The 27,395-nt window shown below is 43.8% G+C and overlaps 1 protein-coding gene across 1 annotated transcript in view; it reads left to right on the top strand.

The window, feature by feature from the left end:
* PHLPP1 (PH domain and leucine rich repeat protein phosphatase 1) overlaps window positions 1–27,395 on the top strand; it is a 229,625-nt gene that overhangs the window by 162,681 nt on the left and 39,549 nt on the right. The window contains exons 5-8 of the mRNA XM_074987780.1: window positions 20,057–20,203; window positions 20,765–20,995; window positions 25,574–25,776; window positions 26,917–26,977. Of these exons, the coding sequence (XP_074843881.1) occupies window positions 20,057–20,203; window positions 20,765–20,995; window positions 25,574–25,776; window positions 26,917–26,977 (642 nt within the window). The remainder of the gene's footprint in view (window positions 1–20,056; window positions 20,204–20,764; window positions 20,996–25,573; window positions 25,777–26,916; window positions 26,978–27,395) is intronic.

Here is a 27,395-nt window from a genome sequence, read left to right as displayed (position 1 = left end):
ATACGTAAAAAAAAAAAAAAAAAAAAGAGTTCTCCTGCTGTTCGTTGGTCACTGACTTATAGTTGCCTTCTTGGTGGTGATCAGCTGGTCTCAGAGATCTCTCTGTTAGAGTCAAGGGGGCTTGCACTTCTTTGGTAATTTCTTGAGGTGGTATTCAGATTCTGCATTGGCTGGCCCTCTAGCACCAAACGTGGGGCATAGCTTCTTTCTCTTAGGTTGTACAATCAAAGTGTTGGGAAGGTTATAGTACTCCTCCTCTGGTCCTCAGCAGTAGCTTCTCTTAAGTGAGCACCAGCTGGGCAAAGGTCATTGGCGTCTCGTGATTGTCTACATTTGTGTCTCAGAGGTCATGGAATTGATGACTTCCAGAGCCTCTGTGACCTTTTCTGCTTCAGTCCGTGGATTTGCAACCATAGCTGGAAGTCAGCCAGGCCCTGGTAGGATTACAGCCACAGGAGACAGCCTCCTCAGGGTTCCTGTGATTGGTGGCAGCTTTCTAGCCCACAGTGGGGGCAGGGCATTGATGAATCTGGCCCAGAAACTAATTAGCCAGAAAGGAGAGTGACTTGATGGGGCTTAGAGATCGACATGGTGTCACACAGAGATCAGGCTTGTTGTTTCAATCTTGAATCAAATACATTTGGCAGGGCAGTCTTGGAGAGTTTCTACTACAGCTTGTGATAGTACTTGTGCTGTGGATATATAGAACTCTTCACCTCTCCCAGATATTAAGTCCTGCACCCCTCATGAATGCTAAGTTCACTGACGTTAAGTGTCTTACACGGAGAGGCACTTCACAGTACCAAGAAAACACAAACTTTTCCATTAACAATGAACTACACATAACTTGCCTTAACTGAGACCATCAGGTAAATGCAGTGCTGCCTGGGTTGCCTCCCTATCAATTGATAAGCACCAGGTGAACATTTTAGATGCTACTGTAATGTAATGTATGCTCAGTAGCTTCTGAAACAAATCAGGTTGGACTGCTGCTTGAAGACTAAAGTACTGTAAAGCTATCATAGTTTGGTGTTTCAGTTTTCAAGATTATGTACCTAGCAGGGCTGAACAATACATAGTCAAGACTCTGGTTCAGCATGTCATGTGATGAATTATTAGCTTAGGCTTCCAAAGTTTTAAACATTTTTGTTTGCCTGCCTTCCTCAGCAACTTATTCACATTAATGTAAAATGCCAGGTTTACTTGTTTCAGTGAGGGGACAGGACAGAGGAGATAAATATTTTCACTGCAGCCCTCAAATATAAACATGCATTGCTGCCTTCTGTAGAAAAAAGCTTTCAAGTAACTCTGCCCTGGTCCTGTGCACCTTGGAAAAGTATCGTAAACGAAGAATTGAGATGAGTCCATGAAAACTTGACAACATCATGCATCTCTTTTGGGAGGGTGCATACGAGGCCACTGGCGAATAATTGAATTCACAGATGTGACACTCATGAATGTTGAGCCATGCTGTATTTGCTTGAGGTATGAGTTAGTAAACCTTGTATTTGGCAGTTCGTCTAACTTGTTTTATTTCCCACTTAAACTTATTACATCTACTTTGGACTACCAGAAACACACCACAAAGTTATTAACAGAACTTTGAGTACAGAGGAGGTCTTGTACTAATGTTTATAGTTTTCATTTCTTTGTACATGCCAGAAAACAGGGAACAAATATTTGATTCTAACTTTCAAAAGTAGGTGGTGTAAAAATTCAGCTACAGCAAAAGATAACAGGCCTGTTCCATGAGCTGGATTTACTTGCTCCAATTCCCAAAGCATGTACAGCATGATGGTGCCTTACAGGAAAAGTATCTTTCAATAATTCTTGCAGTAATGGAAGTTCTTCCTCGAATGTCCCCGTCGGTGCTCCACGATAGGTGTCGGGCTCGCCCCGGTGCTGCATATAGGATCTTTCCAGCAGTTTCTGCGGGACCGCACATGCGCCGGCACGCGCTGCTCCCCTGCGCGCTCCCGGCCACATGCGCGATCCAGTCCCCGCCAGTTCCTTCTTAACCGCCATCGGCTGCAGACGGAATCTGCTCAGGCTGCGGCCAGAGTCCGCGTATTTAGAGTCTTTTTTTCAGAGTTTTAGAGTTCTCTTTCAGAGTTCTTAGTTAAATTGTTTCTTTCTTTATTGCAAAATATAATATAAAGTAGGAAGTCTTAGAAACGAGAGGAGGAGCGGAGGCACCCTGGGGACGTGAAGGCCAGTAGGCCTTCTGCTGCGGCAGGCTGGAGTCCGTGAGAGGGGAACAGGCACAGAGAAGGTGCTAAGTACCCTATTAACAGCTCAAAGCCTCACCGCAGTGTCCTCTTCAGGATTCAAGAAGTGAGAGTCCTGCCGCAAAGCTATGCTGGCCTCTGATGGGCACAGTCAGTGTATCAGGTGCCTGGGGGAATCGCACGTCACCCAGAAATGCTCCTTCTGTGCAAAGCTCACGGCCAGAGCCAGAAAGGACAGAGAAATGTGGCTGAAAATGCTGCTGTTTGATAAGGCCCTCCAGCCAGACGTGCCGCAGAGGCCTCAACCGGAGGGACCCACAGGGCTCCATAAAAGGAAGGCGGTGTCCCTCACCCCCTCAGTGCAAAAACGGAGGAAGCTCTCTCCAGCCCGATCCCTGCCGGCGGTCACAGCGAGTGGGATGGGCGTAGCTCATAGCCCACAGCCACAGTCACAAGCGAGCGGCAGCGCGGCAGCGCACGTGGCAGAGGCTGAGCCTCTGATTACTAAACAGCCGGCCCGCGCATTCAGAGCGGCGGCCAGGCAAGCGCCGGAACCGGCGGCACCGCCGCAAGCGGCACAGACCCCCGCAGCACCAATGGTGCAGGGCCAACAGGCACGTAGCCTGCAGGCACCAGAGGAGACCACCCACGCGGCACCACAGAAGAGAGTGCCGAGCACGGCGCCGACAGTGGGGCCGAGATCCCTGGCACGGAGAGGGGCGGAGCCAGCCCCGCAGGCGAAGGGAAAGGCAGCAGCGAAAACCCGGCACCGCAGCCCTTCTCTGTACAGGGCTGCAGGGCTGCTCTCAACAAGTCCTCCCCTTATGCTGCGTACACCAACCAGGAGACATGGGTCTCCCCTGGCCTACCCAGAGCCTCCTTCCCCGTTCCTCCAACCAGCCTCACCATGGCTCGGGCCACCCTCGCCTTTTCTGGGATTTGACCCTCTGGAGTACTACCATGAACCAGTTTCACCATTGTCTCAATCGTCCAGACGATCTCACTCCCCCAGACATCAGGGGTATACACCTCGAGAGTGGTCCAGGTCTCCATCCCAGGAACCGTGCCCATGCGGCCACAGTCGTCCTTCCTTATCACGCCGGGCATAGACACCACAGGCATACACCCAGGGGCAGGTCCCCCTCGACTGCCCAGTACCCCCATGGGCACTCATGGACGGGGACGGAAACACAGCTGTCTCAAGGGGAGCTGATTCTGGAACCCCGAGATTTTTCCCTCGCAAGCCTCTAGTGAGAGGGTGTACCACTGGCAGCAGGACCCTGAGAGTTCAAGGGAGGTCTACCCTAGTGGTTCCTCCTTGTCCTTCCCCGACGAGGCTATGGCCCCCGGAGATGTTGCCCCCCTGGACGACCTCAAACAGTTTCAGGAGCTGTTTATAAGGGTGGCTTTCACGCAAGGCATCCAAACAGCAGAGGTGCAGGAGAAGCACCACAAGCTCCTCAAACACCTGAGGCCTCCGTCTTCATCCAAAATCGCTATCCCGCTCGACGAAGCAATCATGGAGTCTGCTACCACCATATGGCAGACCCCGGCTTCTGCTCCACATATAAACAAGAGGGCGGATAAGAAATACTTCGTGCCGGCGAAGGGCATGGAGTTTCTGTTTAGTCACCCACAACCAAATTCTCTGGTGGTAGAATTGTCTCAGCAGAGATCGAAGACTTCCCAGTACAAAGCAGGGGGAACGGACAGAGATGCCAAGAAGCTAGAGCTATTTGGCAGAAAGGTATACTCCTCCTCCACCCTGCTGCTGAGAATGGCTAATTATGCAGCACATCTAGCGAACCACAATTTCGACAATTACTCCAGGCTTACTTCTCTCATGGATTCGCTTCCAGAAGATAAGAATCCGGTGCTGAAGGCCATCGTGCAAAAGGGCTATGCAGCCTCAAGGACGGGAGTCCAGATCGCACTGGACGTAGCGGACACGGCAGCACGCTCAACGGCTACGACAGTGGTCATGCGCAGGGAATCCTGGCTCCAGATGTCGGGTATCCTGAGGGATCTGCAGGCAAAAATTGTCGATCTCCCTTTCGACACACAGAAGTTGTTTGCAGAGTCAACTGATTCGGTCCTTCATTCCAGTAAAGACTCTAGCTACACTCAGAACCCTAGATATTTATACCCCTCCATACAGAAAGAAAAAGTGTTACCCTCAACAACGGCGATACCCCTACCAGCCTCAGCGTGCTCAGTACCAACGGGGCTACGATCAAGGGCGACATCAACAGCAACAACAGTATAGAACTCCCAGGCGACGTTCCCAACAAGGCCGTGCATCCTCGGGGCAGGCCCAAAGGCAACAAGTTTGACGGACAGATCAAGGGCTGCACTATTACTACCATCGCGCAATGTCATCCACGATTAATGTTCCATCATCGCCTCTGACCATTCCACTCACAATGGCAAAAGATCACCACAGACAAGTGGGTACTAGAGATCATGGCCACGGGTTACATGATCCCCTTTCAGTCACTCCCACCGCCAAGACCTCCGCCCAGGCTTCATCTCAGGGATGCCTCCCACGAGGCAAAACTCAAGCATGAGGTGGACCACCTGATGCTTATAGGGGCGGTAGAAAGAGTGCCGGAGTGACTCCAAGGGAAAGGGTTTTATTCACGATACTTCCTCACAGAGAAGAAAACAGGAGGCTGGAGGCCCATCTTAGATCTTCGAGGCCTCAACCGGTACTTGCGCAAACAACGCTTTCGGATGATCACAGTAGCCTCTATACTCACGGCACTGGACGATGGAGATTGGTTTGCAGCCCTCGACTTACAAGATGCGTATTTTCATATAACGATCCACCTGGCACACAGACGTTTTCTCCAGTTTATGGTCGGCAAAGAACATTTCCAATACAAGGTTCTGCCGTTCGGCCTCTCCTCGGCCCCCAGAGTCTTTACTAAGACCCTGGCAGTGGTGTCAGCCTACCTGCACAGACGGGGTATTTATATTCCCATACCTGGATGACTGCGTACTGAAAGGGGCCTCAAAAGAGGAGGTACTACGCATGATACGCGTAACAGCAAACACGTTTTCTTTGCTGGGCCTGGTCATCAACCTTGCGAAATCAAAGATCGACCCCACACAGGACATAGAGTTCATAGGGGCATGCATAAATTCTATCACAGGAAGAGTTTATCTACCCGACACTCGCTTTTGTGCTGTCAGTTCCGTGGTACAAGTCATTACATACAGCCCCACGGTGCCAGTTTTAACGTGCTTGCAGCTGCTCGGCCACATGGCAGCGGCAACGTTCGTGGTACAGAACGCCAGATTGCATACGCGCAACCTACAACATTGGTTGGCAAGCGTTTACAAGCCGGCATCCCATACCGTCCGCAGGGTGGTGTCGCCCACGACAGAGGTGCGCAGATCCCTGCAATGGTGGGTAAACCCCAAGAACATGCTAACAGGGGTACCCTTTCACCAACCACAAATCTCTCTTTTTCTCACCACCGACGCCTCCCGCATAGGGTGGGGAGCACATATTGGCGAGAAGGTGACGCAAGGACTGTGGTCCCCTACGGAACAGTCACTGCATATAAATATTCTGGAGCTCAGAGCGGTGTTCAACGCCTGCAAACACTTTCAAGACCACATACAAGGCAAGGTAGTCGGAATCAATACAGACAATATCTCCACCGTTTTCTATATAAACCGACGAGGAGCTCGATCCCGTGCCTTATGTGCGGAAGCAGTCCAGCTGTGGAACTGGTGCATCGACAACAATATAATGTTGAAAGCCTCGTACTTACTAGGCGCTCACAACGTGAAGCTAGACCAGCTGAGCAGGCACTTCACACTCACACACGAGTGGCAGATCCGCTCCGATCTGCTACAACCGATTTTTCAGGCATGGGGGTTTCCCCAGATAGACCTGTTTGCCACTCAGCACAACAAGAAGTGCCCCCAATACTGCTCAAGGGCAGGACTGGGGCGGGGGTCCCTGGGGGATGCGTTCACAATTTCGTGGAAGGGCCCACTGCTTTACGCGTGTCCCCCCCCCACGGTGCTCATCCACAAGGTCCTGCAGAAAGCCAGGAGAGAGAGAGCCCGCATGATCCTAGTCGTCCCCACATGGGATCGACAGCAATGGTTCCCCTTGCTTCTCCGCATGTCGGATTGTCCACCGCTTCCCTTTCCAGTAGCACCGGACCTGCTCACGCAGGCCCAGGGGTCCATAGTGCATCCTTACCCCCCGAGGCCTGCGCCTACAAGCATGGTTAATCCATGGCTCAGCTCCCTAGAAAGTACATGTACGGAGGGAGTGCAAGAAGTCCTGGAAAGTAGCCGAAGGATCTCCACCAGGAAGGCCTACAAACAGAAATGGACTCAATTCATTGCATGGTGTTCCACCAAGCAGTTAGATCCCCTTGAAGTGCCTATACCTGTCGTACCAGAATACTTACTAGACCTCAAGAGAGGCGGGCTCTCCCTCTCCTCGTTGAAGGTCCATCTCGCTGCTATATCGGCTTTTTGGCATGAAGAAGAAGGGCCCCCGGTGTTTGCCCATCCTATTGTTACCAGGTTCCTGAAGGGGCTGGTAAACCTGTACCCGCCTCGGAAACAGCTTCCACCATCGTGGAGCTTGGACCTGGTGCTCAGCGCGCTAACGGGACCACCCTTTGAACCCTTAGCCACGGTTTCCCTCCGTCTCCTTATGATAAAGACAACCTTCCTTCTTGCAATCACATCAGCTCGCAGGGTGAGTGAGCTCGCAGCAGTTATGGCAACGCCGCCCTGCACGGTATTCTCAAAGGAGGCGGTAACATTACGGCTGCACTCAGCCTTTGTTCCGAAAATTTCTTCAGAGTTCCATCTTAACGAACCTATAGTTTTACCCTCCTTTTACCTGAAGCCACATAGCTCCAACAAGGAGGCACGCCTGCACCTCCTGGATGTGAGGAGGGCGTTGGCCTTCTACATAGACAGAACTAAGTCCTTCTGGAAAACGGACAGACTCTTAGTCTCTCTCACTCCCAGATCAAAAGGAGAGGGTCTCTCTTCACAGGGAATCTCGAAGCACATTGTGTCCTGCATAAAGATGTGCTACGAACTTCATAAGACTCCTTTACTGGCCCCGCCTAGGGCTCATTCCACCAGAGTGGTGGCGGCATCAACAGCCTTTTTCAAGGGCATCGCGCTAAAAGACATTTGCAGAGCGGCGATCTGGTCATCCTATGACACCTTCGCCAAGCATTATGCCCTACACCGGATATTCCAAGAGGATACCTGCCTCTCGACAGCGGTCCTTTCGGGGGCAAGCTGCACATAACCTGATTACCCACCTCCTTTCTTGGGTTACTGCTGGGTAGTCACCTATCATGGAGCACCCATGGGGACACTCAAGGAAGAAAGAGAAGTTACTCACCGTAGTAATGATGGTTCTTCGAGATGTGTCCCCGTGGGTGCTCCACCACCCGCCCATCCTCCCCACTTCGGATCTCTGTTTGGTGTTTTTCAGGAGCATCCGAGGCGGTTGGTCAAGGAACTGGCGGGGACTGGATCACACACGTGGCCGGGAGCGCACAGGGGAGCGGCGCGCACCAGCGCATGCGCGGTCCGGCAGAAACTGCTGGAAAGATCCGATCTGCGGCGCCGGGGTGAGCCCGACACCTATCGTGGAGCACCCACGGAGACACATCTCGAAGAACCATCGTTACTACGGTGAGTAACTTCTCTTTATGGAGGTACTCGCAAGGCTGGTATTAGAGCAGAGGGCGGGAAGGGATCCTTTCAGTCACTCTGAAGCACTATGTCACAAATGTATGTGAGATATTGTAGGATACATTCAAACAATTTATATGCCACAAATTTTTGCTTCGTTTTTAGCACTAAAGCTAAATTTCAGGTGAAAAATGTTAGAAGTTACACTTGCACTGGCATTCATGCTCTGAAACTGTTCTAATGCAGCTTGCATTTGTATCAGCAGTTTCAGAGGAGCTACATCCAAAACATTACATTTGGAACTAACCTGCTCTTTTGCCTTTATTTACAATTAAATTCCTCAGACCCTTTCCTGAAAAGCAGAAGTTGACTTTAGTTCTGACAGATGAGGCAAACTCATGATTAAAATTCATTGTTTCCTGCTGATCCATTTCACTGTGGCAAATAATTCAGATTGAATGTGTCTCCTTAAGTTAATCACTGATGCGAGATAGATTAAGAACACTGTTTGCTTGTAAATAATGGAAAGTCATTCAGTCAAACCTTTGTTATTAAGCAATTTTAGTGAACATGTGCAAATGAATACAGAGTATATAGTTTTGGCAAAAACATTTTTGTCAGCATTTTCTAGCAATTCTTCTTATGAAACCAAGGAACGAGTTTTTTGCCAATCTCTTACATTGTAATTAAGGTTTAATAATTAACACTGACACTATAGGTTTTCTTTTAAAAATACATACATGTAGTCATTTCTGGTTTTCTAGGGGCCTTCTCAGAAATCTAATCTCCTGTCAAGCATCTGTTACTTGAAATTTCTTTGGACAGGTGACACAGCTTTAAATCTTTCAGCTTTCACAGGGTATGACAAAGCAAAGGTTTGTGCATCATGGATGCTAGCAGTGAAAAAGTGTGTGTTTGGAAAGAAGCTCAGGAATTGAAAAATAAGCAAATGCCCCCAAGGACAGGAAAAATGTTGTTCTCCAGAGAAAATATAACCTGAAAAGGGTGTATTCAGGTGCTACAGTTGTACACAAGAGGAGTGAGGGGGAAGAGGATAAGGAATTTTAATAACTCAGTCATGAAAATAATCTTCGTATAAGGACCTAATTCAACACCCACTGAAGTCTATGGAAGGAGTTTCTGTGATTTCAGTGGGCTTTGGTTCAAGACTTAAATGCTGAAGCCTTTTATTTTCATAGCTGGAGATGCCAGGAAGGATCTTATTTTTACAACTGTAATAATTGCTTTACCAGTAGGCGGGAAAAGTAAACTTTTTAAAATAAAATCTTATTTTGCAAATACTAGCAGGTCATCAGTACAAAGTTTTTTCACATGAACTTCTTAAACGAAGTAAAAATAGAGCAGTCCTTTCCTAGTCTGTTTTCCCTTTGCTTTGTTTTGCAAAATACTGCAGTGTTTGAATTGCAATCCTTGTAAAGGGTTGTTTCAAAAGTTACCATTTTGGAATTTTAAAAAACATAAAAGCACTCATTAGCTTTTGGTCAGTGTCAGCCTGTGGCCCATCAGGTTCTATGTGTGACCTGCGAGACGTTTTATTTATCATTGCCCACATGCAGGGTGACCAGATTCTGCTTGTTTCCATCTGCATAGTATTTTTCCTTCTGGTGTTACTGAAGTGACACGCAAGTAAAGCAAAGACATGTGAATGGAGATATTGATTGACTGTGAGGCCTGTTTATTTGCCAAGATGACAATCCTACTAAATCCTGTATTCTCTGCCCCACAAGATTACAGTGATGAGCATGGTAAAATATGCCAAAATAATAAAATTCTGTGTTGTAACGTTGCATCATTGTGACAGGCCGCATAATCATACTGTGCTTCAAGAGCACGAGCTGTAAAACATGTTAATACAAAAATACATAAAAGCGGTGATATGTGAACCCCTCAAAGGTCAGTCTCCCTAAGCAGAATAAAATGTGGCTGACAGTCCTCTTTGCCGGCACTGTATCACAGGCCTCTTAATTATGAGGCCCTTTAAAGTTCTGGTCATGTGAGCAGCACCAGGTGCCTGGCTCAGGAATCTGAGCTCAGTTACCAGTTGTTCCACATGTGGAACAATGAGCTCTTCTCTTCCATCTTCTGATGGGCTATTGCCTGTAGTTCTTGTGTGTCTGTGTCCTGCCTGGGTGGATCAGAGAGCCACTATCACCCTTCGAAACAAGGTATTTAAACCCTTCTGCTACTTGCAATGCGTTAATTGTGGATAAAGGTCTTATTGTTTGGGAAAGCTGGAGAAGGGGACAAATGCGCTGAGTGTAATCCCCAGAATATTTTGCCCCTCACTGGTATATCTTCTGGGGTAGTTCAGGTGCCCTCTGGGCCGATGTGCACACAGTGCCATTATAAGGGCCAGCTGGACCCATACCCCCTCAGTTTGTTATTACCATCTCTGGTGGTTGCTAGAACTGTTGCACTTGCTATGAGAAGCTTTTCTCAGTGGTCTTTGTTTTTTTTACCACAGTTGTATATAGTTAATGTTTGTACATAGTTTTTAAATCTTAGCGTAGTTGTGTTCCCCCACCCCCCATTAGAGCAATTTCACTTGCTCCAGGTGCCATGGTGTGGCTCAGTAACTGGGCTTCAAGCCCTTTGCCTCCTGCAGCAAGGCAGTGCCTCTGAACAACGGTGCTTGGGTGATGCTCATGCTGGGGATTGTTCACAAATCTTCCGTGAATTTAAGCCCTATGTAGAGGAGTACCAGGAGCACGGATGAACGTTTCTGCCAAAAGAGGTGATGCTGAGAACTTCCTGTGAGACCAGCCAGTCAGATTTGGCAACAAGCACATAGGAGAGGAGTGTTCCTCCCACCAGATGGGCATCCAGGCACTGCTTAGCACCCCTGGTGCTGAAGAAGCAGCACAGAGAGCTGGTGGTTGAATGGATGTTTTCCCCCACATGGAAAGAGGTCAGCACGGGGAGCACAGACTGTCAAGTGTAACATAGGTCAGGCCACTCTGCCTCAACATCACGCCACAGAGGTTGATACCAGGTGAATGGCTTGTACTAGAGGGATGGTGCAGCACCAACAATATATTACTGGAGGCATTTGCTGCCACCAGAAACCTGCTGGTGCATTTGGTAGCAGTACAGGAGTCAGTGACATCTGTGCAAATGGGAAGAAGGGAGCGTGTAGCCTCTGCATGTAGCTGTGCTCTGTGCTCTACCCTTCTACCAAGAAAAGACCTAACCATTCAGTAAAGCCACCCTCCTCTTCACAGTAATCTCTGACAGGTCTCCATCTCTGCCTGGAGAATCACCTCTTAGATCGTGTTGTGCATCTGCTCTGCTGGCTACTTACTCCACAAGAGTTGAGGCATCCTCTGCATTGCTAGCACAAGTCCTTATTCAGGATGTTTGGAGAGCATGTGCTTCATTGTTAGGTGCCTGAGTTTTCTGCTTGTCACACAGTTACTGACCAGGCTAGGGATGACCCCTGTTTCGCCTGAGCTTTTTTGCAGTTGGCATGCTGCTGTCCTGCTGCTTGTGGAATGAGCATGTGCAAGCACTCGAAATAAAAAGACTTACGTTCTTTCTATGACCTGCCCTAACCCCTTTCTTCATCAGAGGTTGGCTGTAAAGAAGGAACTGAGGGGGCACATGATGGGCTTGGCCTTCCATACCAGAAGCAAAAGGAGAAGGCAGAAGTAGAGTTTTAACCACCATAACAGGTATCAGGAAGGAGGAGGGGAAGGGAAATTTCCAGTGACACTGCACACACCCACAGTGGAATGGACGTACACAATACGTCTAATGTGTAAAAACCCAACAATTGTAAACAAAAATTTTAAAATTCTGGACAAAACTACAGTCAAAACCCAAAATAACTATAATTGACTAAATCTAGTAGCAAGACCTGTTTTCTGGCTGAAGAAAGTGGTTTTTTTTTTTTGTTTTGTTTTTTTGTTTTTTTTAAAATAACCAAAGCCACCTGGAATCAGAAACTGGTTAGCATTGCATTTCTGTATAGCTTAAAAATGAAGACTAAATTCAAGATGCTGTGAAGAATGTTACAAAGTAAAAAAAAAAGTTTTAGTCTAATGTAGTTTAAGTGCAGCGCTTAGGTTGCATCTGGAGTCGTGTGGAATTTAATGAACCTGTAACACTAAATAGGATTTTGCCTCTGGAAACGCTAGCTTTGGCGTAGACAGACTCCTGAAGCCTCTCAAAATAAGTAATAGAGACTATATGTTGATCTGCTTCTGACTCTTTTTTGATGCAGCTTTAAAGCTCCTAATATGTTTTTGGTGAGCTTATGATTTCATTCAGTCTTTCCCATCCCAAAATGATAATCAGAGACTTTGTATAGTTTGCTAGCTTCTAACTTCAAGGACATTTTATTGCCATTTTAGTACAGCATTTGAAGAAGAGTGGCTTGTAATGGAAAGGGTTAGTGACCTTCAACTAAGTGTTTGCATGTGTCACTATAAAACTACTTTTATAATGTGTTAGAGATTCAGATGAAGTGGAAATAGAAGTGGCAAATGTGTTAAATCAATCTCAAGTTGTGAGCTGGCAGTTACAGTAAACTACATTTCCTTTTTTGAGTTGATTAACATAGCTTAACATACTCCCTTTTTTCTTTTTTTGTGAACTGGATGAAGCAGGGAGCGAATGACCAAAACAGTAAATAAAGCACAAGGCTCATTAAAAGATGGTCAGAGAAAACATGTTAGGCATTCCAGGGATTCTGCAGTATGTGTGGAATCTTTTAGATCTGCTTTTAGTTTACCATTTTGTATTATCCATCTCATTCTCCCTTCCTGTATGGTTGAGTTGAAGGAGGCATCTGTCTCTTTAATTATAGTTTGTCGTCTCCTCTCTTACTCTGCTTGTGAGGATATCACATCACATTCATTGAAAACAAGCAGTCATGTAGCACCTTTAAGACAAACAATTTTATTTCTTAGGTAATGAGCTTTTGTGGGTGAAACTCACTTCATCAGATTTGGAGCAAAAATAAGAATCCAGGGTTTATATAGCAGGGAGGGCGGTTGTAGGAGGAGAACTAGAACTGGGAAGTAGGAGGTCACCTGTCAATAATAGGACCTGTGGAAGAAGTAAAGTAAGTTAAATGGGGTGGGTCTCCTCCCCTTCTCCCTGCCCCCCTTCTTTTTCTCCCATTTTCTTTCTTCCCTCTCCCACGTGGTATAAATCCTGGATTTTTATTTTTGCTCCAAGTCGGATGAAGTGGGTCCTGTGCATGAAGGCTCATTACTTCATAGAATCGTTAGTCTTTGAGTTGCTGTAGGACTGTTTTTTGTTTTTTTGTGAAGCTACAGAATAACATGGCTACTCGTCTGAAACTGTCACATCTATTGTTTGCCCTTGTCTGTGTCCTCATGACACGAAGCTAGTTCTAAATTTTTATGGGGTTTCTCAAAGAGACAAGTAAAAATAAAAATACTTTTCTCTTTTCAGCAACCGATACCTAGTAAAATGAATCTGGGTACTTAGCTCTACTGTTAAACCTGCTTTAAATGTAATATCTAGACCAATAAATTAAATAGCAGAAGCATATTGCCTTCAGCACTTGTCAAAGCAGTATATTAAAAGATTGCCGCTGAATTTCCTGAGCGGAAAATGTTCTGCTACTTGCTGTTAAATAGGAGTAAGAAAGAGATTAAAAAATAGTCACTAGTTTTAGTTGAGCTGAATATTTTCCTTTTTCTTGTAATTGCACATGGTTGGTGTGAAAACACATGGGTGTCCTCAACCACTGAGTTAATTAGACAGCCTTTCTGATTTACATATACTTGGCAGGCTGGGATTCTGCCCAAACCTAGCTTAAACCATGCAGTAAACTTTTTTTTTTCTTGATTATACTTTTTTAGAAAAGTATACTGCATCCTGCAATAGAGGGTGGAGGTTTGCGCTCTCATTGAAATTCTGCATGTGGTAGTTACATATGCTTAACTGAATACTGTTTTTATTTTGGTTACAGTAGTAGCTGGATTATTTGCTTGTTAGCAACAGAAACTGGGTGTCAAGAAAATTTGCCATACCAAAGGAGTTGGAGATTTTTGAAAGAGCCTTTTGTCAGGGGAGCTTTGTGTAATCACAGTAATTTGAAAACTTTTCCTAGTGTCTTTGGCACTCCTTTTATTTAAAAAAGAGATTCCTGAAAGAGAAGGGTCCTCTCCAAGTGGGCTTCTTGCAATTTAAAACACTTGTTTCATAAATCTCAGGTTGGCAATACCCATCACCTCAAATCAGCTGGGTAAGAAACTGGAGTCCCTTTGGTTTAGCATCTGTGATTATTTATGTATTTTGAAAAGTGATCACCAAGGTTTGAAGCTGTATGCGACACACAACATTTCCTATGTATAATCTTCAGTGAAAGGATAGGGCTGTTAACTTTGTCTGCGTGTGCTGCGGCCAGCAAACTATGTCCCATAGTCCAAATCAGTCCTGCCAAAAGTTTAGATTTAGCCTGCTGCGGATCCATGTGTCGCTTAGCTGCTAAGACCAGACTCTGTGTGTCTGACACTGCTCTTTTCCCCCAAAGAGGGTGCTGTGCAGCCAGGGAGCCTGCCTGAGTGTCCCACTGGCCGGGAGCTGCCTACGGTAAGCACACCTCAAACAGAGCCTGAACCGAACACCTTCCTGCACCCCCCAACCGGTGTTCCCTCTGATCTTTTCCAGCCGTGCACAGTTTCTCCCATCCACGTGTGGAGTAAATTTTTGTGTGCTCAGAGGCACAGGCTTGTGCACCACCAGCAGAAACACAAACCTAGCTGTGGGCTCTGCCAATCAGATGAGCTGCCACACAAGCACCCATCTTACACATAATGCTAACTCCAGCCCCCTGCAGGAGGCACCTCTGGTGTTGGTACATATGTAGGTAAGCTACCAAGGACTGGGGTTTAACTTTTCCTTTTAAATGGGGGTTCAAAGCTATTTTCAGGAGGCAGAATTTTTTTTGAATTTTACTTGCTCATTCAGTTAACTGTAATTTGTTGTTTGGTTTGGTAGCCAAAGCAAACTCAACATTAATCAATTATCTCTGTTCCCTGTTTTGGATCCCCTCCCCCTCTGGTTTTGTGTGTTGCCCTCCCTGTTCTCTGATCCACTGGAGCCAATATAATAACTTTGCCTTCAAAATGGAGGGCAAGAGAGCTGAAGGACTCTCGCTCTCAGATATCTGTGGTGAAATCCTGACTCTATTGAGCCAATGGGAATGTTTCTATCGACTGCAGCAGGGCAGTATATATCTCTCTCAGCAGCTGGGTTATTGCTGAAAGACTCTAGGGAAACCATTTGGAAAGAGCTACAGTAGCAGGGACTTTCAGAAAGCTTTGATCCCAACAATTGTGTGGCTACTTTAAAGCCTCAATGGCTATACCTTAAAGTGAAAAGAGATGCTGTCTTACATATATGAGTAACTCTAGAGGGCTAACTAGTCCCTTGGAGAGGCATTAATACTGTGGCCCAGTAGGGATAGGTAAAAGACAATAACTTGGATTATTAATAGCTAGAAAGCTTATATGCTTGTTTAATTTCTATCTGCCAAATTCTTTGAGGTTACCATCTGGAGTAGCAGATCTTTAGCAGGGAGATAAGTTCACTTCCAATACTTAATTACCACATCCTGCTTGACTGGTAGCTCCTGCTAGAGAACTTCTTCTGGAATCGAAGAACTCTTTTTTTGCTGTCTGAAGTGATCATTGTGAACATAAAACACACACACAAGAAGACCAAAGAAATCAGTCGGGCTCTCTTCTTTCAGCTTGTTCCCTTATTACACTAAGTATCCTGGTTGGATGTAGTAAAAATCAACTTTTGTATAAACACTTTTGATAAGCAAAAGGATAAACTGGATTGTCCAACCTCTGTGGCTTGGCTTAACTAGAAACAGGTAGTCAACTTTCCTGTAGCACTTCAATCATATTGGAACCAAATCCTGTGTAGTATAATCAGTGTTCCTTTTTTGTGCTCTTCAGGTGCCTCAGAATCCTGAAATGAGAAGCAATGATAAGTGTGCACATATTTCTGTGATAAAGAACTTGGCTTTTTAACCCCCATCCACCTCCCCACCTTTGTGTATGTCAAACTAGAATTTATTCTCAATTGGGGGCTTTGAGAACAAATAACATGGAAGTTATTTGAATCAATTATCACAATTAGTGTTCATTTCTTCTGCATGTTCAGACATCAGGGTTGACACATCAGCATTTTGATCCAGCTTCACGTAGGGTTCTTTTTGGTCAGGGAAATTGTAGAAGGCTCGAAATTGACTTGTCTGATCATGGGGTGTTCAGGAGACTGAAGGAAGCACAATGATTCCAAAAAGCCCCTCCTGTAGACTGGCAAAGTGTAGAGCGTGGAGTGCTCAGACTTCATGGCACCATGGCTGACTTCTGACAGAAAAATAACTATGCCACCCAGGAGGTGAGGGACCAAAGCTTGAGCCTACAGACCTGGTCAGCTTCCCAGCTCTGCAACCTGGTTCCCAGCTCCTCACCACTCCTGGGAACAGGAAACCACTCCTGTCAGGGGCAGTAAGAGTCAGGCTGCCTCCCTGACAGGAGTGGTTTCCTGCTCCTGTCAGAGGCAGCAGTCATGTTAACCCGAAACAAGTGCAGCTGAGTTGCGCGTATCTCAGGGGTTTACTCATCTTAATACTCCTGAGCAACTGTCCACCAGCCTTCACTATTTATATAGCTGCCTGTTAATTTACACTACTGTATGAAAAGTGTGACTTTAGGATCTTGGAACTGAAAAAGCAGGGAAAAACAGCAACTATTCTCCTATAGTCATCTTAAATCACCCTCTAATGTGGGGGTTAATTCTAGGTATTCTCTGTAATGTTTGAAAAATACTTAGGAAGTATCTGTTAATTCATGTTGTTCAAAAAGCACTATTTTTTTGTTTTTTTGGGTTTTTGTGTTTCTTCATGATGATTTCTACAGGTTGACCCTTTCGAATCTGGAACGCTGTCATTCAGATGACAACTTACCACGGGTGTGGCCAAGTTTCCCCGCAGTCCCATAAAGTTCGTTTACAGCCACCAATACTGGCTCTGTGTTCTGTGCTGTTATTTAGCTGTAATTTAAATGTCTTCTAAGAGCCCAGTAAGCAGTGGAAGTGTTTGCAATGTGCTAGAAAATGTAGAAATATACATTGATTCATTCAGTATATGCTCTGTTTTAACTAGAACTTCCAGTTCATTTAAATACAGCCTTTTTTTGTTTACATGCTGTCTCCTTTGAGGTAGATTAGTTATATTTTAATGTTCATAAATTACCCTATGGTTATATTCATCCCCAATAATTGTGATTAGGTGATAGGCTTAGACAAGCCTTAATCTCTCCCCGCCCCATCCATGTGTGTACATACACATTGAGACTTGTATCCACATGCTGAACACTAAGTTAAAGCTAGCTGTCATAATCGTAGTTAGTGCTTTCCTCCTCTTTCTCGTGCATTGTTGTACTCTATGCTTGGTTGCCGGCATTTTATTTAAGGTTTGTACTTAGCTTTTTCTAGTAAATCCTGATTTCCACTTGCTCACTAGGTAAATGTTCTGAGTCGTCTTTTCTAAGTCTTCAAGTTTGCAACACCCTGAGGAGATGGCCTATGTGCTGATTATATAATTGGCTATATATATAATTTTTAATATATGTTATGGCTTATATAACTGGCTAATTTTCTTCTTTGCATCTTAATAGCATTTTCCTATTGATCAGCTAGAGGTGTGAAATGAGCCTGGCAGCTGGAAAACTTACACTGGTGAACAAAGGATCTCAAACAATCTGTTTATCATAAAACTGGGAGGGCAGGCAACAAAATGGCAAATAAAATTCAATGTTGATAAACACAAATTAATGTATGCTTAAAAAAAAAACTATACGTACAGAATGATACATTAGCTGTTACCACTCAAAAGAAGTCTTGAAAAAGTCATGGTTAGTTCTCTGAAAATGTTGCTGAGTGTGCAGCTTCCATCATAAAAGCTAACAGTGTTTTAAAAACTTTGAAGGAAGGGGTAGTTAAAGAAAATATGATAATACCATGGCGTAAGTCCATGGTATGCACACATCTTGAATACTGCATGCAGTGCTGGTCATGTCATTTCATATACACACAGGTATATTCAAATAAAAAATAAGTGCTAAGAAAGATGAGAAAAATGGTTAGGAATATGGAACAGCTTCCATATGAGGAGAGAGAAAAAGGACTGGAACTGCTCAGAAAAGAGGCAACATGCTAGAGGTCTACAAACTCACGTATGTTCCAGAAAAAGTGAGCAAGGAAGTATTATTTACACCTTCATATAATACAAGAATCAGGGTCACTCAATAAAATTAATAGGCAACAGATTTAAGACACGCACAAGAAATACTTCTTCACACAAACCTGTTGGTCTGTGGTGCTTGTTGTCGGAGGATGTTGTGAAGGTCAGAAGTATAACTGGATTCAGTAAGAATTAGTCAATTTCCTAGAAGATAGGTGAATCAGTGGCTATTAGCCAGATGATCAGAAATGCAGCCTCTTGTCCTGGATGTGCCTAAGATTGAGTGACAGAAGCTAGCGCTGGATTTGAGGGGATGGGTCACTTGATAATTTCCGTGTTGTGTTCATTCCCTCAGAAGCACTTGGCAGTGACCGCAGTCAGAGAACAATATATTGTGGCAGAGGTACTGCTGGTCTGACCCAGACTGGCTGCTGTTGTTTCCTGGGTGCCTCTCTAAATGTTACACATCTTCACTATCTCAGCTTCCAGTGACACAGCTTCTCCCCCCGTGCCCCGACCCTTCATATTTAAAAATGCTGACTGAAGGCATAGTTTATATCTTTATTTGGGATATTTCCATCAGTGGCAGTATTTTGTGTTCATCAACAATAATCTTGCATGTGGAAACTGGCTAATTTGGAAAAATTTGCTAAAAAAAAAAAATCACTTCTTTGCATTTTTTATTTTGCAATACTGGTTTTATTGCTTTACTTGCCCTGGTTTTCTAATTGGCATTTTATTTCATGTGTGTGTCTGGGAAGTGCCAGGGCTGCAGACTTTTAAAGGCATGGTTTTAGAACTCATTTTGGTGAGTAACGTGAGCGTCATTAGATGTCGTACTGTGTTCACTGACTTCATCTAAAGCACACAAACAAACAGAGATTTACTGTTGGGAAAATGAAGTCCGAATAAAACACATGAGAGTTAGCCATGCCAAAAAAGAGCTTCCTCTCGTCCATTGGCTCTGACACAGACCTTCTCATTCGTCCAGTTAGTTGTCTTTAGGCACTCCCCCTGGTGGTTGTTAGGCAACCATAACAGTGTTGCTGTATATGCAGGCTGACTAAATGGATTGTCCTCTATTTTTGTCTTTTTGCATTTTTAACTTAGCAAGATGAGCATAGGCTACATATGGAAGTTTTCCTTTCAAGAGATATGAGAACCCTGAGATTTTAGGAATTCCGTGACATGCGTCGGAGGATAAAATTATGGAATCTTTCTGTAGTTGCAGACCCCCTTGTAGATATGCACAAGTGAGTTAAGAAAGCACTTCTGCCATTACCAGAAGTGGTGTTAAATTAAAGTTTACTGTAATGGATGTTCCATTTTGGTTCAAATAACATAAAATTTTTATGAATTTTCAGTCACGGTAAGACATCTGCACAGAGGAACAGAAGCCATGCAGCAGAGGCTTTTCAGTCTAAAGGACTTGCTCAAAGGGAATTATGGACCTGATAATTGATGCTGCTATAGGGGCTGTCCGTTAGCAGGAGTGTGTTGGGGTATGACGGCACTTCAGTGCAAGATCAAATGCCGTAAAAGATCACGTTAAAAATAACCTGCCATCATAATCTGATGGGGTCGGAGATAATCTGTTGCACTCGGATACACTTGTAGAAATTGTTTTTAGTGTTTCACTCTGGTTTGCCTCTTCTGATATGCCTAGTAGTTCTTTGTCATCAAGGGAACTGTCAAATTCAGTGTCCTTCTTGCATGTCTTTAACTGATCTTCCAAATCTGTGTAATACACCCTGAAAGTAGAGCCGCATTCAATTAATCAAGCATAGGTTGTATTTGTTACTACAGGGCAACTGCCATAACGTGGTGCATTTCATATTCATTTCCTTAGTGTGTGTTATTCTGTTTCTTATTACAGGTTCACAAAGTTGAAGAGCCTTAACCTTTCCAATAATCATTTAGGAGATTTCCCCTTGGCAGTTTGCAGTATTCCAACCCTGACAGAACTCAATGTGTCCTGTAATGCCCTCAGAAGCATTCCAGGAACAGTAGGTGATATGCACAAGTAGGTATTTCGGAGCTTAGTTTGCATGCTTATAGGGATCCTTTTGGTACAGTCACAGAAAACTGTGACCTCCATCAATGTCTTACTGTCTATGCTTTTGTTCCATTGTTGGTTCTTTCTTGACTGTTACGGAGGACTGTCTTTTTATGCTCATGTTGAGCAGTCAGAAACGAGGTGGAGGAAGGCTCATTGGTATTTGTAGCTTTTCTACACTCAGTCTTATTAAGGTGGGGGAGACAAACTTAAAATCCATTTCATGTAGAAAGAACTGTGAAGAAGGTGGCAGTATGTGCAAGCAGGAGGAAATTCTGGGAACCTTTAAATGTGTGACATAACTGTGGTCCAGAGTTAAGAATTAGCAGGGCTTGAGATTTTTATGGGTTTTGGTTTTGGGTTTTTTTTTGTGTGTTTTTGCTAACCTTACATTATGCTTGTCTTTAAACTTTTTTCCCCAATAGTCCATTTCACATACATTTTGTTCACTGTAACTTCAGTTGTCACTGTGCTGAATGCATGCTTATAACCAGGACATGTTTAAGGGTCACTTCTTTTCCCCCCTAGTTTGCAGACGTTTTTGCTGGATGGTAACTTCCTTCAGTCCCTTCCTGCCGAATTGGAGAATATGCATCAGCTCAACTATCTGAGTCTTTCATTCAATGAATTCACTGACATTCCAGGGGTGTTAGAGAAGCTAACTGCTGTGGATAAACTCTGTATGTCTGGAAACTCTATGGAGACCCTCAATCTACAGACATTAAGAAGAATGCCTCATATTAAACATGTGGATCTCAGGTAGACGCTTGTGACTGGGGAAATAAGCCAACCTGGATTATTTGTGTGAAGTCACTTTCTTACCTGGTGGTTGTTGTTCCTGGGTGTGGTTTTTGTTTCAGGTCATACAATAGAAACTTGCTTAGTTTGCAATGACTAGAATTCTTATGGGAAAAAGAGGGGTTAGGGATTTGATGTTTTTAAAAATCTGTAAAATTGGGGTGGATGTGGGGGGAACCTTGCAATATCACCAGTAGCCTCAAACTGGTCAAACTTTTGTCACAGTCATGTATAAACACAATAAATGATAGCCCCCTCTCTGAAAGAGCATACAGTCTAAAAGACAAGAAATAACAGATGGCTTACATAAACAAGTAGGCAGCGAAAGGGAAAGAACCAGGAACAAAAATATGATTTCTGTACTGACTAATTATCTGGACAATACCTAGCCAAATTCAACATGTGTAATATTTTATTAGTGATTTCAGCAGTGTGTTAAGTCCTCTACTTTAACAACTGTGGTGTGGCTCCTCTTTCTGCAAGATGGTTACAAATTCCTTGGGGAAGCATGAATTTACAGCCTCTTGAAAACTCAGCTTCAGTCATGGATTAAGTCATCCTTCCTTTTGATAGCAGCTAAATCTTAACCCATTTTCAGATTCCTCTTTCGGCTAGTCCGCAGGCCCCAAGTTTGGCTTGCTGTGTTACCTTGGTGGTAGCATGTTCCCTCTCCGTCACTTGGGAGAGAGTTAGCATCAAAGGAGGGATGGAATTTCTTGCCAGGCTTCCAGTCAGCCAGAAATCTGTGGGTGGAGAGGCCAGTTGCTCCAGTCTCTGTCCACTCCTAGTGAGTCACAGGATCGGGGAGGGGGCCAGCCTTCACAGCAACACTGCTGCGAAGGAGTACGAGGGGCCAGAATTTGGTAACTAGGTTAATACAGTTAATACATGAACATTATAATGTCAGAGAGCTCTGCTCCTTTGTACTGAAGAAGGCCCAGTTAATGAATACTTCCCTCATGGATCCATCAGATATTGCTTAGTCTGGTTTAAAAATGCTCTTTCAAATGGTACATGGGCTTCTCTTTCTGGGAATAACTTTCCACATCCATTATTAGAGCTTGAGTTTTAAGCTTAAGTGCTGCTCATTTAGGAGAAGTTAGATGGTTCATCGTGAAACAGGGAACAAGTGCAGGGAACCCTTTCTACTCAGCATGAAAGAGGCTTCGGCTGGAGTACTCTTCAGTTCTGGGCACCCTGTTTCAGAAAATATGTGGACAAAAATCAGAGGAAAAAACAGAAGTGAGCGATGCAAAAAGGATTAAAGGTCAAGGAAACACAACCTACAAGGAAAGATTGGAAAAAGATGTTCAGAGAAGAAAGGAGACAAGTCTTCCCTAAAAAGGGACATTACTTAAAGGAGAATGATAAATCGTTCGTCTCCACTGAAGACAGAACAAGAAGCAATGGGCTTAAACTCTAGCTTGGGAGATGTCAGTTAGACCTTAAGAAGATTTTCATCACTATAAACGTAGTTGAGCAGTGGAGCAAATTAAAATGTGGAATCTGTCATTTTTAAGATTAAGTTGGACAAACATCTGTGAGGCATGGTCTAGATACACAGTCCTTCCGCAGTGCAGGGGACTGGAGTACATTGGCCTGTTGAGACTCCTTTCAGTCTTGAATTCTTTTAGGAGAAAAATTTAAGATTTGGTTTGTACTGAAATGACCCTTCTTTTTTTCATTTGGTTGAAATATCAATAACTGTATATCCTGTGGTAACAGAACAATTTTGGACATGCAAGCTGTCACACAGGAACCAAATTTTGTTATAATGTACCAATCTTTTTTTTAAACTCACTAGTTAATATTTGTAGGGCCCTATCAAATTTATGGTCTATTTTGGTCAATTTCTCAATCACAGAATTTTAAAAATATTAAATTTCATTATTTCAGATATTCAGATCTGAAATACCAAGTTCTAATTGTAGGGGTCCTGACCCAAAATGAAGTTGTGTGAGGGTCGCAAGGTTATTTTACTGGGGTCGGGGGGGTTGCCACACTTACTTCTGCGCAACTGCTGGTAGCAGCATTTTCTTCAGAGCTGGGCAGCTGTGGAGTGGTGGCTGCTGGTGGGATCTAGCTCTGAAGACAGAGGTACTGTCAACAGCAGTGCAGAAGTAAGTAGCATGGCATAGTGGTGTCACTCTTGCTTCTGTGCTACTGCCTGCAGAGCTGGGCAGTTATTCAGCAACTGCCACTTTCTGGCCACCCAGCTCTGAAAGCAGCAGTAGAGAAGTAAGGGTGACAGTTACGGAATTGCCGCTCTTCCGCACTGCTGCTGGTGGGACGCTGCCTTCAGAGCTGGGCACCCAAGGAGCATCACAACCACTGCTGTCCAGTTGCCCAGCTCTGAAGGCAGCACAGCAGGAAGGGTGGCAATACAGTGATCCTCCTTAAATTAAAAAAAAAAAAAAAAACACCTTGTAATCTCCCAGCAACTCCCTTTTGGATCAGGACCCCCAGTTTGAGAAATGCTCGTCCCTCCCGTGAAGTCGATGTTTGTTCATAGGATAAAAGCATACAAAAGGCCAGATTTCATAGGAGGACGCCAGATTTCATGGTCCATGACGTGTTTTGCGTGGCTGTGAATTTGACAGGGCAACAGTCACTTGGCTGTAGGGAGAGAGGGAGAAGGAAGCTCTTGAGCTGTAGGAGAAATGTGAGCATTCACTGTGCATCCATCAGGGAGAGCACTTCAATCAGTGGCAGATTTAAGGGTGACAGACCTGAAACCAAGAAATTTCAAAAAACAAATGGAGAGAGAAATCCTGAGCTGCAATTTATTTGCAAATGTGACTCCATTAACCAAGGATTAAACAGAGACTGGGAGTGGTACTCACCTTACAAAAGGAACTTCTCTGCCCTAGGTGTTAACATCTCCATATTAGACTGACAATGGCCCATATCCCCCCTCCCCATCCCCCAATCTTATCTGACCTGTTTTTTTTCCTCTTCATACATACTACTGATAATGGGCCTTTTCCACCCTGACTGAACATACCTTGTCATCTCTGGCCCTCCCTTTTATTGGGACCCCCCTCTTTAAATACCCCTCTGAAACCACCCCTCCCCACTCATGCATCTGATGAAGCAGGTCTTTGCCCACGAAAGCTTACGCTCCAAAATATCTGTTAGTCTATAAGGTGCCACAGGACTTCTTGTTGTTCTCACTTTGTATCCAGTGATCTGGTCAGTTAGCCATGATTCTCACTGAACTTCTGCACCCTGTTAGCCACCTAGTTTTTTTGCGTAAGAAAGGAAAATCATGAAATCCGCAATGACTATAACAAGTTCAGCTTTTGAGCATTATTATTATTATTACTACTAATCCTCCTCCTCAATGGCTTCATAGACTGACGCTCAGTGCCGATGGGCCTGCGCCAAAATAATGCATAAAAAACCTGAGCTTTTTGGAAAGTCGTCTGCTCAGGGCCCAGTTCTATCATCTGCTTCCTTGTACTCCAAGCAATGAACAGCACTTTCTTAATGAATGTAATACTCTAGCAGCTCAAGTGTTTTGTGTGTGTGTTCATGAACCATATCTGCTGCATGAAGGATATAAAGTGCTGCAGAGAAACCCAGGGTGCAGCATTTCCTTTCTAGTGCAAAACACCAGAGAGAGCAAGCTGTGCTCATCCCTGCTTTCTTTTCTTAAAAGTTGGGAATCTATGGCAAATAATTTGAGTGCAGCACTGAAATCTTCTTGTTGGTCCTTTTCATACACTTTTTTATTTTCTTAACAATTCCTGGGGAAGTCATTTAGAACTGGCAGGCACTGAAAACAGTAAGGAAGCAGTAAGAACTCTTCTCGTCCACACAGTGCATTAGAGAGCAGCAGGCTGTTGCACAGTAGATTCATGCCAAGACCTGCTGCACACTAATCTGGGTTACATAAACTCTTACTTCCAAATCCTCTCCCCCTAATTAGCTTCTGAGTTCAGTTGGCTTTCTTCTGACTTAATGCTGAGCTGCCTTGGAAGGTCTAGTGGTGATACCTGAGTGTGTGTGGAGTTTAGAAAATTGGATCTTGCCTTTCCGTAAGTCAGACTGCTGGCATGTGCAGATTCTCACTTTGGTACCTGAAGTACATGCTTGTATTTGCTATGCCTAGCCAGCAGATCATTACTGTGGTTCCTTTCAAGGCCAGCAGAACTGCAAAGCTTTTACTTTTCTGTACTACTTAAGAGGAAAAATCACAGAACGATCATGTTTGACACCATAATAATAGCCCTAACTCTTACATTTTGCTCAAGAGATCTGAAAGCATTCTACAAAAGAGGTCAGTGTCATTATCACAGATGACAGTAGATATGATGTAAGAACATAACTACCATATTTAAAAATATCCCCAAAAGAAGAGAGAAGAAAAAAACAATTACAGTTAAAGTAGGTCAGGAACCTCAGGCTTATCATTTTGACTCCACCACTGGGGAATAACTTATTTGGAAAGCCACGTTTCTCTTATCCTCTCCTATGCACTCATTCTGACAGGGTAATTGTGTACTAGCGATTTTTATTTTTCCCTCCCTTTGTAAGATTAAATGTAATTAGGAGGCTGGCAGTGGATGAAGTTGACTTCCTGCATCATGTGACCCAGTTAGACCTACGGGATAATAAACTCTGCGAACTAGATGCAACAATTTTCAACAATATTGAAGTGCTGCACTGTGAACGAAACCAGCTGGTGACCCTCAAAATCAGTGGATATTTTCTCAAAGCTCTTTATGCCTTTTCAAATGGTAAGGCTGTTTCAAGACAATCATGGTGAGGTCTGTCTCTTTGTTACCTGTTTTTCTTACAGCAGTGTGAGTGCTTATTAAGCAGAATATTCGTAATTGGGCTTAATCAAGGGGTCTGTTGACGTGGCCTTTGGATAAAAGGGCACCTTATGCCTGTATTGCGTCAATGGTAATTAAGTTTCAGATATTTTTCAAGTACCACTAAGTTCCTGACTTGATGGACACTGCATCATAGAAATTTAGCATGAAGGATGTAATTCCTTTCCTAACCTTCCCCAGTATATTGAGACACAGTAATTAAAGTACTAATTACGCTCTATGCTGTGTGTTGCATGACCAAAACAGGGTAGGCAATATGCTGCTCTTTTCTGGAGATAAACAAATTTTGAACAATTGACCTTTTTATGAAATCTAGTAAAGTGATGTGATGGTTTTTTTTGAGTTACAAATACTTTTTCCTATTTTTTTCCTGATAGACAATATGTAATATCTTTAACCTACATAGGTTCTCTAATCCCATTAAACAGAGAATACAATTAATTGAATGGGTTGTAGAATTAAATCATTTATATTAAAAAAATACACAGTGACATTTGCTAGTCTGATTAGACTTGATTGTTCTTAGTAGATGTTAGATAATCCACACTTTCTGTAGAAAGAAGGATATCTTTTAATCAAGTCACAATGCTGGGTGATGAGTCTTGACTGCTTACAGAAGTTAACATAAATATAGCTATGTGCAGTAGCAGATGTTGAGAACCCAAATGGTTGTGATCAAATGCTTATTTCTGTCACAAGTGATAAGGAAGAACTATACTGAAACAGAAGGAAAAGACTCTTTTCACAAATGATCCTGGGTGAACCAGCAAGCATAATTTATTACTATCCTATCTCTCAACTCCTTCCCTAAGCTTTTTTACTACCTTATTTTGTGTAAGTTTAAAATTTGAAGGTATTGTATTGTGTATGTATTTCTTCATTTTAAAATTTAAAGTGCTAACTTTTAAATGGTTTGTGTTCTCTGCTGCATAGAAAATGTACCTCGTATGCACTACACTCACACAATCAGTTAATACAGGTATTTAGTATACTAAATGACTGTTGGCCTTTCATAAAATTATTTTTTTCCCCCTCTCACAGAACTTGTTCATCTTGATGTGTATCCAGTTCCAAATTATCTGACCTCTTTGGATATTTCTAGGTAAGAAAAGTGATGTTTTCTCTTGCCATTTAAAGCATCTACATCCATCAAATAAGTTCATGTGAGACAGGCTAGGGTCACAGTATTTTAGTTAGTGTTAAAACTGAATTACGGAAAGGTGGTGATGTTGCCCAGTAAGTATCAGGAATTTTGAATTTTATTCCCAATTCTGCAGTAACACCCTGTCTCTGGGTCTAAGTACTGGCCACTCTGTTTCTCTTCAGTTTTGTTAGAAACATGCTGCTGAAGTCATTCAGAGTTGCTTTCATATAAACTTAATTGGTTAAAAAGGTTTGCTGCCCACGAAGGCTGGATTTGTAGAGAAGTTTGAGCTTGAGCACTTCCTGTGCATCAGTTTCTTCCTTATGAAGCTTAGTATCTTTAAAAAAAAAAAAGAGTGAGCATTAGTCTACATTGA

Source organism: Carettochelys insculpta, chromosome 2 (assembly GCF_033958435.1).
Source record: "Carettochelys insculpta isolate YL-2023 chromosome 2, ASM3395843v1, whole genome shotgun sequence".
Lineage (NCBI taxonomy): Eukaryota > Metazoa > Chordata > Testudines > Carettochelyidae > Carettochelys > Carettochelys insculpta.
Note: the sequence above shows the minus strand (reverse complement) of the source record. Positions and strands in the feature narration are given on the sequence as shown.